Source organism: Pan troglodytes, chromosome 8 (assembly GCF_028858775.2).
Source record: "Pan troglodytes isolate AG18354 chromosome 8, NHGRI_mPanTro3-v2.0_pri, whole genome shotgun sequence".
NCBI lineage: Eukaryota > Metazoa > Chordata > Mammalia > Primates > Hominidae > Pan > Pan troglodytes.
Genome location: NC_072406.2, coordinates 109,152,423 through 109,167,950, shown reverse-complemented (window position 1 = coordinate 109,167,950; position 15,528 = coordinate 109,152,423). Strand labels below are relative to the sequence as shown.

The 15,528-nt window shown below is 51.8% G+C and overlaps 1 protein-coding gene across 1 annotated transcript in view; it reads left to right on the top strand.

Annotated features, from left to right (window-relative positions):
• Positions 1-15,528, top strand: part of SLIT1 (slit guidance ligand 1) — a 187,583-nt gene that overhangs the window by 133,219 nt on the left and 38,836 nt on the right. Inside the window, exons 14-22 of the mRNA XM_016919024.4 lie at positions 3,382-3,545; positions 4,480-4,503; positions 4,642-4,786; positions 5,411-5,485; positions 5,679-5,822; positions 8,980-9,123; positions 9,428-9,594; positions 12,374-12,506; positions 14,728-14,796. Of these exons, the coding sequence (XP_016774513.3) occupies positions 3,382-3,545; positions 4,480-4,503; positions 4,642-4,786; positions 5,411-5,485; positions 5,679-5,822; positions 8,980-9,123; positions 9,428-9,594; positions 12,374-12,506; positions 14,728-14,796 (1,065 nt within the window). The remainder of the gene's footprint in view (positions 1-3,381; positions 3,546-4,479; positions 4,504-4,641; positions 4,787-5,410; positions 5,486-5,678; positions 5,823-8,979; positions 9,124-9,427; positions 9,595-12,373; positions 12,507-14,727; positions 14,797-15,528) is intronic.

The window sequence follows — 15,528 nt, the reverse complement described above, 5'->3', positions numbered from 1 at the left end:
CAGACTCAGCTGCTGGCCATCACTGATCTATTTTCTTTCTCTGTAGATTGCCTTTTCTGGACATTTCATAAAAATGGAATCATACAGGCCAGGTGCAGTGGCTCACACCTGTAATCCCAGTGCTTTGGGAGGCTGAGGTGGGCAGATCACCTGAGGCCAGGAGTTTCAGACTAGCCTGGGCAACATAGTGAGATCCCCATCTCTACACAAAATTCTTAAAAATTAGCCAGGTGTGGTGGTGCATGCCTGTGGTCCCAAGTACTCAAGAGGCTGAAGTGGGAGGATTCCCTGAGCCCAGGAGTTCAAGGATGCAATGAGCTGATTGCACCACTGCACGCAGGCTGGGTGACAGCCTGAGACCGACTCCAAAAAAAAAAAAAAAAAAAAAAAAAACGGAATCATACAATATGCCATCTTTTGTGACTGACTTATTTCTTTAGCATAACGTTTTTGAGGCTCATTCATATTGTAGCATATATCAGTACTTTGTTCCTTTTGATCGCCAAATAATTTTTCCATTGTGTAAATAGACCACAGTTTGCTTGTCCATTCCAGGTGATGGACGTTTGGGGTGGTTTCCACTTTGGGGACATTATGAACAATGCTGCTATGAATATTCACTCACAAATCTTTGTGTGGACCAACATTTTCATTTCTTTTTTTTTTTTTTTTTGAGATGGAGTTTCACTCTCTCACCCAGGCTGGAGTGCAGTGGCACGATCTCGGCTCACTGCATCCTCCACCTCCCAGGTTTAAGCAATTCTCTGCCTCAGCCTCCCAAGTAGCTGGGATTACAGGCGCCCACCACCATGCCCGGCTAATTCTTTTTGTATTTTTAGTAGAGATGGGGTTTCACCATCTTGGTCAGGTTGATCTTGAACTCCTGACCTCGTGATCCACCCACCTCGGCCTCACAAAGTGCTGGGATTACAGGCGTGAGCCACCACGCCCGGCCAACATTTTCATTTCTTTTGGAATTTCTGGTTCATATGGTAAATTCATGTTTAACTTTTTTAAAGAAACTGCCAGTGTTTTCCAAAGTGGCTGTACTATTTTACATTCCCACCAGTGGTGTATTATGAAGGCTCCAAATTTCTCTCATTCTAATCCTCACCAACACTTGGCTGTACTATGTTACATTCCCACCAGTGGTGTATTATGAGGGCTCCAAATTTCTCTCATTCTCATCCTCACCAACACTTGGTATTGTTTGTCTTTTTTTTTTTTTTTTTTTTTTTGCATTTTGATTCTAGCCATCCTAGTGGGTGTGAAGTGGTATCTCATTGTGGTTTTAATTTGCATTTCTCTAATGAGTAATGCTTTTGAGCCTCTGCCTCCAAAGATTTTTAGCTATGACTCCTTAATGCATATATCTACAAAGACCCTGAGAATTAGTCCTCTCTTCCTTTCCTTCCACTGCCAGAACTGTTCAGGGAGGCAGCTGCGTGGCCACATATGCAGCACGTTTTTGGGTGTTGCTTTAACACGATTATTTTCTCCCAAACGAATTTTTTTTCTTCCTCTTGAGTGTTTTCTCTTTCCAGCTTCCTGCTCTTTGAAACTGTTAAAAATTCTAATTTGTATAAAATACTAAAGTTTGTACAGAAGCCACCTGTCTCTGTGGGTGGTTCAAGTTTTATAGGTTGTTTTTGGCACAGCCTGTTTTTAGAAAGGAGATATTCTACACCACACACCTTGAGTATTTTAATACATGTCTAAACAACACAATTGGATTGACTTTACACAGTTTTCTGCCAAGATGGTAATAAAGGGAAGCAATTGGTTCAGGCAGGGGCTGGGGCACTGAGGCACAGCCAGATGTGGATGGGCAGCTGGGGAGGAGTCATAAGCAGTCCTTAAATCCTGGTATATTTTAAATTAGCTACAAACTCTGCCCCCAGGATATCAGCAAACACATCCTCTCTGTGCAAACTGAAAGTTTAAAAGGGGAAATAAATGTTGAGCTTGATGCAGAAGAGGTGGGAGGGACCTGGTCCACCTGGTGGAGCTGAGAGGAGCAAGAACTCAGGCGGTAAATAGGGAAAGACACTGCAAAGGAGAGGTGGCAGGGACCCAGCTCCCAACCGGGGGCCAGAGGGCAGAGCCCAGGAGGTGATGGACGGCAGAGAGCACCGCCAAGGTCTGAGCTGAGCTGGGCACAGACCCTGGGCAAGGGTTTACTCATCTGCTTGGAGAGTCCTGCAGCCCCTTGCAGGGGCCTGGGCTGAGACCAGTAAGTCAGATGGCCTGAACTGATGGCACTTAGATGGAGGAAAAGTGGCCATGGCAGGGCAAGTCTCTTTGAGTTGGCCTGTTGCTCTGTCTCCCCGTACTTCTTTTTTTTTCCTTTTCGAGACAGAGTTTCGCTCTTATTGACCAGGCTGGAGTGCAGTGGCACAATCTCAGCTCACCGCAACCTCTGCCCCCTGGGTTCAAGCGATTCTCCAGAGCCAGGACAGGTGTAGGAATGCTCTTCCCAGGCTGCCTCGGTTTGTACAGCCATGAGCAGGGCATGCCCAGTGCTGTGGTGGCTCAGAGGTGGCTGGTCTGAACCCGCTGTTTGTCAGAGCCCACCCGTGGGCATGCCAGCATGGGGTCGCACACAGCAACCCATCACGGCCATCTGCTCCCCGCCACCATCCCCGCATTTATCCTGCTGACAACACAGGCAGCCTGCGAGAGAATCTGAGTGATTCCCCAGCAAGGGGCTGCTCAGTCGTGGTTTCTGAGTTTTTCTTTGTGTTGAGAGACAGCTGTAAAATGGTCAAGGAGAGGTCACTCCTGTGGCCTGGGGTGGGGATGGTGACTCCCTGTGAAGCCCAGGGACTCCAGCAGGCCTTGCCACCCCGGCCTCATCCCTCTCTATAGGAGACAGGCTGCTACCTGAGTCTGAAGGAAAGGGGACAAACCAGGGCCCATGGCCACTGGGGAGGGTCAGAGGCTGTGGCCTGGGCGCCTGCAGTCCTGGGTTTTGTTACTCTCTCTGGGCCTTGGCTTCCTTGCCTGTGAAAGGCCAGGGGTGCTCTGGCCAGCCTCTGGGTCCTTCCTGTCTCCGCTCGTGCTGGTGAAATGTCCCAGGGCAGAGGGAGGGAAAGGTGAATGGAAAGAGGGGGCAGAAAGAGGCTTGATGGGGAGTAGGACAGCAGGAAGCTCCGGGTGGCAGAGACCCTTCACCTGTAGTGCGCTGGCAGGACCTCTCCAGAGGTGGTGGGCTGCACCCTGGGGGTTCACCCCACTCTCCCTTTCCCCCCGTGGCTGACCCTAGGCTCCAGGCCACAGGCAGCCTCCTTGGCCCCAGCCACAATGAGGCCCTGTCCCGGTGGAGGTCAGCGCGGGTTTGCAGCCCTTGTTTCTCATAGCTGATCTGCCTGCTTTGGACAGGCACCTGGCCCAGAACCCTTTCATTTGCGACTGTAACCTCAAGTGGCTGGCAGACTTCCTGCGCACCAATCCCATCGAGACGAGTGGTGCCCGCTGTGCCAGTCCCCGGCGCCTCGCCAACAAGCGCATTGGGCAGATCAAGAGCAAGAAGTTCCGGTGCTCAGGTACCTGCCCGCCTGCCCACCTGTCCACCTACCTGCCTGCCCACCTGCCCACCGGCCTACCTGTCCACCTGCATACCTGCCCGCCTGCCCACCGGTCCACCTACCAGCCTGCTCACTTGCCTGCCTGCCTACCTGTCCACCTGCATACCTGCCCACCTACCCACCTGTTCACCTACCTGCCTCCCTGCCGGCCTGCCTGCCTACCTGTCTGCTTGTCTGTCTGTATTCAGCCTGCTCAGGGACCCCCTGATGTTTCCTGGATGGCTCCCACAAAGGTGTCTTTCATTACTGTGAACCCAGACTGGAGGGTGTGGGCCCAAAATTCTAGACTTGATCTGAATGGTAGTTCAGTCCCACCTCATTTTATTGAGGCCTAGGGAAGAAGCAAGGCTTGCTGAAGGTCCCAGAGGGAGGACTCAGGTCCCTCCACTTTTAGCCAGTTCTCTTTTATGCCTTTGTTGTCAAGCCTTTTAAGACACTCAGGAGGCCTGGGAACCCTCCTTAGTGAGATAGGAGCCTCCTCCAGGCTTTGGGATGCAGAAACAGCCTTAGCAATTGTAGTCCACGTGGCATCTGGCTGGGGACAGTGTGGGGCAGCTTCTGAGCCTAGATCCTGGTCAAGGTCCTGACGCCACCTGTACCCCGTCCCCACCTGTAAAGTTAGCACAGTCCCCACCTCGTGCCATTGCGAGTGAGAGCTCGATGGTTTTGGCACTTCTTGCAAGAGGTTTAACTGGATGCGACACCCCCAGTGTCAGCCTGGGCAAGGAACATGCGTGCTCTGTAGCTCGCCCTTCTGCACACAGGGACTGGGCAGATGGGCTCCTCAGCCCTGTCTGGGGTGCCTTCAGCTGAGCAGTGGGGCTGGGGCCTGGGCTGTTACTGCAGGTCCTGGCTGATTCCTGCATTATGGTATTTCTGCTTCTCTCCCCAGCCAAAGAGCAGTACTTCATTCCAGGTAGGAGAGTGGGGGGAACCAAGGCCAGCCTGGTGGGAATGGTGGCAGTGGGTGGGCAGGCTGGGGGCCTTGGTTGACCCAAACTGCTGGGAGCCTGCCCTGGGCTCCTCAGCCCCTGCCCCCACCCTCTCATGGCAGGCACGGAGGATTACCAGCTGAACAGCGAGTGCAACAGCGACGTGGTCTGTCCCCACAAGTGCCGCTGTGAGGCCAACGTGGTGGAGTGCTCCAGCCTGAAGCTCACCAAGATCCCTGAGCGCATCCCCCAGTCCACGGCAGAACTGTGAGGGTCCCTGGCCCCCCCAGCCCTCCCCTGTCCCTAACTGCCACTAACCCTCCTTGGCCTACTCCAGGATTTTCTTGGTCCAGCCCTGTCTGGGGCTGAACCACTGGAGCCTCTGGCTCAGGACATATCAACTGCTGGCTTGGGCAGGAAGAAACCCCACCCCTGCTGCCCTCTGCTTCATTCACAGCCCCCCTCACCCATCAAAAGCAGATGCCAGTCTCTGGCACTCAGGGCAGGTCACCAGCCTGAATCAGGGATGGCTTTTCTCAACGATGTGTTTGTCTTATTCTGTGGGACATGATTCCAAAACTCTTTGTTATTTTTATTCCTCTATCTAAAAATATGAATTTGTGTACACATATGTCTATGTGCATAGATGCCTGCAAGCATCTGTCATTTACGTCTGTAAATTTTTCATGGCATTTTTAATGTTAAAAATATCCCCATTCATATCCTCTCCCAGTACTAGGCCCAGCCTTCCTTTGAAATAGGATCAATTTGCTTTGCCAGATAAATTCTTCTGGGAGTCTTCTCTGTTTGAGTCCCAAATATTCTCAGTTTGGAAGGGATTTGAAATGTCCATCATTTGTGAATGTGCAAGTTCATTCTTGTCTCTTACAGGCGATTGAATAACAATGAGATTTCCATCCTGGAGGCCACTGGGATGTTTAAAAAACTTACACATCTGAAGAAAATGTGAGTTACCCATTGGCGAGAAGGTGTCTGTTGGGATGCTGGCCAGGGATGGACAAGGGAAATGCCAGGGTGGGGGCAGCTCCCACTGGAGGGGCCAGGACTCTGTGTGTGGGGGTGTTGCCTGCAGGAAGGGAGGGGCCTGAGCTCCTGGCTGCTGGCCATATGTAATCCTCCCCCCTGCCTCTTCTCCCAGCAATCTGAGCAACAACAAGGTGTCAGAAATTGAAGATGGGGCCTTCGAGGGCGCAGCCTCTGTGAGCGAGCTGCACCTGACTGCCAACCAGCTGGAGTCCATCCGGAGCGGCATGTTCCGGGGTCTGGATGGCTTGAGGACCCTGTGAGTGTGCAGGGCTGGGGAGCAGGGTGGGCCAGCTGCAGGAGGCAGGCAAAGCCAAGGGAAAGGAAGAGAGAGGCTGGAGGAGCCCCTCCCCTGGGCCCAGCTTGCAGGAGGGTGGGGAGAACTGAGGATCCTGACTGTGTTGGGACAGGTAATCAAGTTGGCAACTCTATGGTGAGACCTGTTCTCTTGTACCCTGGGGCATGGGGCCAATGCCCAGTTGGCCTCAAGGGATGGAGACATGTGGACCCTTCTAGGGGTCCCTTCCCATTGCCCTCTGGTCAGGCTGCAAGAGCACAGCATGAGTTCAGGAGTGGCTGACACTGCTGCAGGCAGGAGGGGCTGGATGACCTTGCCAAGGTGATTCAGTGGGTGTAGATAGGGGAGCAGGGATGCTGCACTGTCCCTGAGATGCCATAACCCAACCCACAGCCCAGCCTGAGCTGACCAGAATCTGGAGCTCAGTGGGATCCTGGGGTCATCTGCTCCTCCATGATGCAGGTCACCCCCTCCATCTGCCCCAGCAGGGCTGGCTCTTCAGATGATCCTGAGGGTGTGTATCGTGTCCCATAGACAGGGCAGTCTGTCGGATCTCCCACAGAGATGGAAATGTTTCATGTCTATGCTGTCCAGAGCAGTCACTTCATGTGGCTGTGGAGCAGTTGAAATGTGGCTAGTGCTACTGAGTGACTGAATTTTGAATTTCATTTGATTTTAATGCATTTAAATCTAAATAGCTACATGTGGCTAGTGGCTACTATATTGGACACCACAGCTCTAGGAAGCCACTTGCCCGGGTATAAGCCCCAAATCTGCAGCAGGATGTAGATTTGTCTCTGAGCACGTGTCATGGAATTTTTAGAAGTAAATGAATGTGTGACAGGACTCCCTGTGGATTTTTGTTCCTTTATTTTACAAAAAGCAAATTTTATTATGCACTATGTTTTGCAGCTTGCTGTTTTCACCTGTGAATACAGCATTGCCTTCTTTCCAGGCTGTTCCTATAGGCTGCCTCATTTTTCTTTATGCTTACCTAGTATTCCTTAAATGTGGGCGTGGGGGCTGTCCAGTCAGCTGCATTCTTTCCAAGGAAGACTTAGATAGGGACAGAGGAAAAGAGAAGGGCCCATACCCCATCACTATCCAGAAATGACCACTGTTAATTGTTGGTATAAACAACTGTCTTTCCAGTCTTTTACATATCTCTAAACCTGCATACACATACATATACACACATACATACATACATGCATGCACACATACAGAAATATTCTAATGGACTCGTACATTTTATTTAGTAACCTGCTTTTTCCTTAAACTTAATATGAGCACCATTACATATTAAAATTTTTTTCCATTCCACATTTAATTCCTAATACAAAAAAAGTGCTCTGCATCAATTTGAATGACTAGGTATTATATAATTATTGGCAATGTAGGCTGTTTCTATTTTTTTTTTTTTATAAGCAATGTTGTATTGATACCTGCCTTAGTGGGTTCAGGCTGCTATAACAAAGAGCCACAGACTGGAGGTTTATAGACAACAGAAGTTCTGGAGGCTGGAAGTCTGAGACCAGGGTGCCAGCATGGACGGGTTCTGGCGAGGGCCCTCTTCTGGGTTGCAGACTTCTGACTTCTCATTGTGTCCTCACATGGTAGAAAGAGGGCAAGAGAGCTCTCTGGGATCTCCTTGATAAGGGCACTAACTCCATTCATGAGGGCTCCACCCTTATGACCTCATCACCTCCCAAAGAACCCCCATCCTGATCCCATCACACTGGGGATTAGGACTTCAACATAGGGATTGGAGGGGATCACATTCATTCTGTGACAATATCTTTATTGTGAAGTTCATGTATAATGCATGATAATACTCTTGTTAGGAATTCCTAAAGATGGAGTAGTCGGGTGAAAACACAAAGTGTCATTTTGGGGATTTTGCTACATCTCACCAAATGCACTTCCAGGGAGGTATAAAGGCATCTCCTGCCAGTGTGTGGAAGTGCCCAGTCACTCACACTCTCACAGATCCTGGATGTCATTATTATTATTATTAGATTTTTCATTCTTTTTTAATTTGGCAGGCAAAAAATCAATATTGCGTATGTGTCTTTGATTAGTAGTAACATTGAACATTTTTGTGAATGTTGATAAACCATTTTAATTTCTTTTGTGAGTTGGCTACCCTGTGTTGACTTGGTTTTTGTTTTTACTTTTGGTTGGCAAGTGAAATTGAGCTGGGTTTTTGTTGTTATTGTTGTTGTTGTTTAGGGAGACAGGGTCTCACTCTGTCTCCCAGGCAGCTGGGGTGCAGTAGTGCCATCATAGCTTACTGTAACCTTGAACTCCTGGGCTCAAGAGATCCTCCCACCTCAGCCTCCCAAGCAGCTGGGACTACAAGTGCACACCACCATGCCTGGCTAAGTTTTAAATTTTTTTGTAGAGACAAGGTCTCGCTATGTTGCCCAGGCTGGTCTCAAACCCCTGGTTTCAAGTAATCCTTGGCCTCCCAAAGTGCTGTTTTTACAGGCATGAGCCACTGCATCAGGCTTGGGCTGGGTTTTTGAAGATGAACAGCAGCTTTTCCAGATGTAGATGAGGCAAAAGAGTATTCTAGAAAACTGTCACAGCGGTGTAGCAGGCTGAGGGCTGGTCCATCTCTAGGGAGGCAGGCAGGTGCCAGGGCTGAGATGGTCCGGGTCTGGGTAGACGTGGTCTCAGGTCACAGTAAGGAGTTCGAGCATGACTCGGTGGGCAGTTTGGAGGCTGTTAGTGGACTTTAAGCTGGAGAGTGACATGATGGATTAGGTTTCAGGAAGTCTCCTGGGCACTGATGTGGAGCATGGCCTAAAGACGGGCAGGAACTCTGGGCACCCAGGGCACGGAGGCAAGGCCAGCATGGGGGACGGGGCAGTGGCAGGGAGAGAGAGACAGAGCCTCGAGGCTTCTCAGAGGCGGGGGCGGGTCTGGAGTGGGCACAGGTGTGTAAAACTCGCCTCACCTGGCCGGGGCCTGGCTGGTGCGTGTTCCTGGCTCTGCGGCTCACAGCCTATGGAGGAGAACTGTGAACGAGCCACGATGGCGGAAGCAGCGTGGCCCAGGTGGATGGCTGGCAGGGCAGCAAGGGTCCCCTCCTCCCTCCCCCGTTCCTCCCCAGAATGCTGCGGAACAACCGCATCAGCTGCATCCACAACGACAGCTTCACGGGCCTGCGCAACGTCCGGCTCCTCTCGCTCTATGACAACCAGATCACCACCGTATCCCCAGGAGCCTTCGACACCCTCCAGTCCCTCTCCACACTGTGAGTCCGGCCTCCAGGACAGGCGGGCGGGGGCTCTGGAGCAACCGTCCCAACCGTCTCGGCCAGCCACTTTGAAAGAGCTCACCCTGGGGGTGCTGGGTCTTCGTGGTTTGCTGAAACGTGGGTTCCACATTTCGAAGTCTCCCTCCGGTCCTCAGAGCCGGTCCTCTTGCTGATGGGTGGTGGTCTGGGAGACAGTGCCATGTGGCCATGTGGCCCTGTGTCCGTGGTGGACAGGAGGGGTTTGCTGGGACCTCTGAGAGGGGCAGAGTGTCTCCATGGCCGCCTGGCCTGCCTCTTCCAGGAATCTCCTGGCCAACCCTTTCAACTGCAACTGCCAGCTGGCCTGGCTAGGAGGTTGGCTACGGAAGCGCAAGATCGTGACGGGGAACCCGCGATGCCAGAACCCTGACTTTTTGCGGCAGATTCCCCTGCAGGACGTGGCCTTCCCTGACTTCAGGTGTGAGGAAGGTAACTCGTGGCCCCCCGGTGGCAAGGGAGAGGGCGCCCTGGGTCCAACCAGTGGGGTGGGGCAGGTGAGGAAGATGGGAGTGGACAGGCAGCACCCCCTGGCATGCCCCTGAGAGGAGAGGTTAGGTGGGGAGGGGAGGCCCTGTTTTCAGGAGGAGACGACCCTGCCTGGTGGTGTCTTTGTGTGGTTATAAGAGCAATAAAGTTCCTATCCTTAAAAAATGGGAAAGTACGGATAAAAGAAGGAAATAAACTTTACCTATTATTCCAGCGCTCAGAGAAAACAGTTCCCATTTTAGTGTAGTTTCTTTCTGTAAGTTTGGTGAACTCAGACCTGCCTTTTGGCTGTCCCTAAGCGCTCTAGACTCATGGGGTCACCTTATCTTAATATGCAACGGAACCCTTTTGAGTCCCCTCCCCCATATGTAGGAAACCCTGGTCACTCTTTGCTCCAATGCCTTGTTTCCTGGGACTTCTCAGGGTAGCCCCATCCCTCATTTTTTCGCCACAGCACCAAGCACGGAAGGTCACTGTAGGAAGCAGATTTTTCTCAGTGCAGCCATCCCATCCTTAGTGTCTCTCAGCACCCTGCCGCAGGGAATTTCTCCCTGGCTGACCTCAGCTTCCAGCCCCCTTCTCCGCTTCTGGGTGCTAAGGTGCCTCCCTTCTCCCTGGTCTCTCCCTTTCTTGCCCTCTACCCCCTGCAGCCTACTCCCAGTGGCAGCTCCACCCTCAGCTGGCCTGGCCAGGCCACGTGGCAGTGGAGAGCTTTGACTTTCACCCCAAGAAACACCATCAGGGTATTTTCTAAACAAAATTAATGAATTCTCTAAGAATACTTTTGCTTCTGACTTCTAAAATTAAAAAAAGAGTCTATACTATTTACATATATATTTTATTAATTTATATAATAATAGCTTGCAAGTCTTTTTAAAAATGTCTGATTTGTTTAAAACCTAACTATATATTTGGGGCATTTTCTCATGCCATTAACTATCCTTTGGAAACATTATTTTTTCCAAGATACGGTTTCCTTTTATCCTTCTTTTTACAAAAGAAATGCATCCTCATTCCTTAAAACAACAACAACCAAGGACAACCAGAAGGAGGATTTAAAAAAGTTACTGACAGGCCAGGTGCGGAGGCTCATGCCTGTAATCCCAGCACTTTGGGAGGCTGAGGCGGGCAGATCCCTGAGGTCAGGAGTTCAAGATCAGCCTGGCCAACATGCTGAAACCCTCTCTTTACTAAAAATACAAAAATTAGCCAGGCATGGTGGCGCATGCCTGTAGTCCCAGCTACTTGGGAGGCTGAGGCAGAAGAATCTTTAGAATTTGGGAGGTGGAGGTTGCAGTGAGCCGAGATCACACCGTTGCACTCCAGCCTGGGCAACAGAATGAGAATCTGTCTCAAAAAAAAAAAAAAATTAACGATTTGCCCACTAACCCCCGGCCCCCATGCCCCAACTCTGGATAACTTCTGTCGACATTTGCTATGTGGCTTTCCAGATCTTTGCTGTGTGCTCATGTGCACAAGTGTGGCACACAGAGGATCTTGCAGGGCCACCTGTGAAAACCTTTCAACAGGATGGACCGCTATCTGGAAGGCTCCACAATTGATGTAAGCAGCCCCCTGCTGCTGGACATTCAGACAACCTCCCAAGTCCCGCTCCAATGCATCGTGCTGCCAGGAGCACCCTCGTAGATGCTCCCTACGTATATATTCCACTCTCCCCTAGAACAGCTTCCTAGAGGTGAAAGGATGTGAATATTTCTAAGATGTTGCTGCTGAGAGCCTGGTGGCCAATCGAGCAGGTTCTGGAGGCAGGCTGCTTGCTCCAGGCTGGGGCAAGTTTCTGAACCACTCTGCCTTTAGTTTCCTCATTGCTCCAATGGGCTAATAGTAACACATTCACTAGAGAGCTGTTCTGAGGATTCAGTGAGTTCACCCTTATCATGTGGGGCCTGCACACAGGCGACCTGCATAACTGATGGTCACTGTCACCCGGGAGCATGTGCTACCAGCATCCCAGCGTCCTCAAGAACTCCGACCGTGGTGATATTATCATCTCTCTGACACCCAATCAGCAGAAAGGAAGGCACAGATTTATTGAATAGATGAATGAATCAATGAAGAGATGGTGTGGTATCGAGGGCTCGGATTTTGCGGCAGCCAGACCTGGGCTCAGACTCTGCATTGCCTTGGACCCACTTTATGATTCAAGCAAGGTGCCTAATGTCTCCAGACCTCAATAAAATGGAAATTCATCCACTTGTTCATTCATTCACTCAACTCATCTGTTTTGAGGGCTGCTGCGTGCCAGGCACTGCACTAGGCACTGGGCTCTATCAGTGAAAAAAGAGGAGAAAAGAGGCCCAGGTCTCCATCCTCCTCATGCCTGCATTCTAGGGGACGATGCTGCACCCCTGACTGTGCTGTTAAGGAGACAATGTCGATCCAGTGCCCGGAGTAGCAGGCACTCCGGGGATGGGATGGTGCGCGGCCATCCTCCTGTTCTACTTTGACCAGGTCCACTTTGAGTTTGAGGAGAAAGAGATCAACTCAAGACCTATTTTAACCTCAAAACTGCTCCAGGGGCCTTCATCCCTGGTGGTGGTGGTGGCTGGCGGGGAGGTGTGGTGCACAGACTTACTGATGGCCAAGGTACTGTCAGAGGGGTCTTCTGTTCTGAGAGGCCCCAGAGCATGGCCCTGACTGTAGGAGGCCCTACAGCGGCCCGTCCACCTCCCTGACAGGGGCTTCGTGCCTTCTTCCCTAGGCCAGGAGGAGGGGGGCTGCCTGCCCCGCCCACAGTGCCCACAGGAGTGCGCCTGCCTGGACACCGTGGTCCGATGCAGCAACAAGCACCTGCGGGCCCTGCCCAAGGGCATTCCTAAGAATGTCACAGAACTGTGAGTAGCTCAAGGCCTTGCCCCCTTCACGTGGGTCCACCGGACGGGGACAGTGGGGGCATTTCCTGAGGGGCTGGGGCCTAGCCATGGGACGAGGAGGTGACCAAGAGCAGGCATTAGCTGACTAGGAGCTGGAGTTCGGGCTTTGCAGAAAACACTGCCTCCAGAAAGGCTTTGAGCTTCTCTCTGATTCCCCCTCTGCGGTCACCTGATGACCGCATGGCAGCGAGTGCTTCCTCCCTTTAAACTAAGCTCCGCCTTTAAAATGAGGAGAACCTTGCTTTCCCGCCTGTCATTGTCTCAGTCTCCTGTGTCATGAAGACACAAATGTGATTTTTGCACCAGCAGTGTAGTGTTCTTCACATGAATCTACTATGACCCAGATAACAAAACCCCTTTTGTTGGATATTTGTTTCCAATTTTTTTTTACTGTCATAAATAGCACCAGTGCTAACACCCCCTCACTGAAATCGCCAGTCAGAGAGCGGTGCGTTTTTAGGACTCTTGCTGCCTTTTGCCTGATGGTCTTCCAAGAAAATCTGTTTCCTTTGCACTCCCATTGACCATGTGAGAAGGTGGCCTTCTTGCTTCCCTGGGTCAGCACTGAGTATGGTGCTGAAATCCTGGCTGATTGGTATTTGGTATCTGAGCGCATGTGGAGGATTGGACATAGATGCATTTGACAAACAGGAATGGAGAGCTGGGACTTCTTCAGCAGACACCTCCCAATGAAAGACTCTGGCCAGCTCCTGACCTCTGACCTCTTCCTGTGCTCTGGGGTTGATCCCTCCAGGCCTCCAAAGCTGAGCTTTTCTCCCCCCACCCCCAGGACCAGCGATGAGGCTTCTATTTGTTATTTCTTGCATTACCAGCAAGGCTGGCCTTTTCTTCACAAGCACATCAACCACTGCGGGCCTTTTCCTGGGCCTGGCCTGCCCCGTCTTCACCCTGTTTTCTACTGCAGAGTTAGTGTCCTACAAACCTCATGAGTCCTTGTTTTCTCCTTGGAGCCTCCTAGCAGCCCTGAGAATAATGGGATGGGTGGGGCAGCCTACCTTCTTTGACTGAAGATGGTGAAGTTCAGAGCCTGCGAAAATCTTTTAACTTCTCTAAACCTCAGTTTTGTCATCTGTGAAATGGGACTACTTGGGTATGTGGACGAGGACTGCTTCGAGGATCAAACGAGATGGGTGGGAAGTCAGTTTGTATGATGCAGAGCGAGGGGTAAGGATGAGCACAGCCCTCCTTTTGCTCCTCTCTGGGGCTTTGGGAAGTGGGGGAGAGCTGTCCTGCAGGCTGTAGTTAGTTGGGGGGTGGGGATCCTGTGCTGGAGCTCAGCTTGGCTCAGCTCCTGGCATTGGGCCACTGCTTAGCACCTTCAGGCTGGAGGCATGAATGGTCAACAATGAAGGGAAGAGGGGGAGGTTCAGAGCATCTTGAATCCCAAGCTCTATCCTGTAGAAATGGGAACCTTGGGAAGCTTCGGGCTTAGGAGGATTTCGGTGGGCTTGGTTTTAAGGACAGTGACTTGGATAGCAGTGAGTAGAGTGGAGGCCAGAAGGGAGGTCCAAGGTGCAGAGAACAGACAGAAGAGGCTGCAGCAGGAGCCCGGGCATGGGTGGTGGTGCACAGTCGGCGGGTGGCATGAGAGTGCAAGGAAAGCAAGCTGTGAGAGAGCAGCGGTGGCACTGGCTGCAGAGGGAGGAGGAGAAGCGACATCAGGGTGCGGAGCCTGGAAGGCAGGAAGGCAGAGGGGTGCTGATGTAATGAGGGGAAACTGGTTGGGCAGTCTGGCTGTGAATCAGCTTCACAGCCCATGCCAGCAGGTGGACAGGGGGCCCTGGGAGCTGGCAGGGCCCGGTAACATGCAAATCAGATCTATTTGGCCAGGAAAGAGCAGAGCAGGGAGGGGAAGGCAGGGGCCCAGGGAGTGTCCATGGACAAGGAGGAGGCTGGGAGGGTGAGAAGGGAAGCGAGAAGGGAACCGAGAGAGGCCACGTGACTATTGGCTTTTTACCAAGTCCTCTGGGTGGCACCTCCCCAGATGGCTTCAACAACGTACATATTTTCTCCTCCCATAAGTGATTCTGGGCCCATCGTGTGGCCTATGTGGAGGAGAGGAAATGAGAGCGAAGTCCCTGGCTGCAGGGAAGGCTGTACCCAGCATGGGGCACCACCAGAGGTGGAGATGGGCACTAACGCCGCTGTGTTCTCTCTGCAGCTATTTGGACGGGAACCAGTTCACGCTGGTTCCGGGACAGCTGTCTACCTTCAAGTACCTGCAGCTCGTGTAAGTATCCAGGCCGCTTGAGGACAGGAGGGCCTTTGACATCTAACCATCAGGACTCCGGCTTTCCTGGAATTTCCTACGGACCTCACTTGGGCAGATCCCGCTTCTTTTCCTTTCCCTGCTCCCCTCTGGGAACAGCTGCGCCTAGAGCTGTTTTGCCACCTAGTGGCCACGATTGGCAATTACATAGTTCCAGGCCATGTTGGGTTGGACCTGCCTCCTCCTCCTGCCCATGCCGTCTCCCCAAAGCTCCCCCGTGAGGCTGGTCGTGACTGTTAAAAGGGTTATCCTGGTCGGGCGGGCACGGTGGCTCACACCTGTAATCCCAGCACTTTGGGAGGCTGAGGCGGACGGATAACCTCTCGAACTCATGTTGGAGTTCGAGACCAGCCTGATCAACATGGAGAAACCCCATCTTTCCTAAAAATACAAAATTAGCCGGGCATGGTGGCATATGCCTGTAATCCCAGCTACTCGGGAGGCTGAGGTAGGAGAATCGCTTGAACCCGGGAGGTGGAGGCTGCAGTGAGCCAAGATCGCACCATTGCACTCCAGCCTGGGCAACAAGAGCAAAACTCCGTCACACACACACACAAAGGGGGTTATTCTTGCAAGGTTAGGAGCCAAGGAGCCAGGAAAAGTGGAGGGTGATGGAAAGCTTCTCGGTCCAGCTCAGCTCTCAAACCAAGTATGAACTATGGCAGCTACAAATACATACCTGTAACTAAGTTT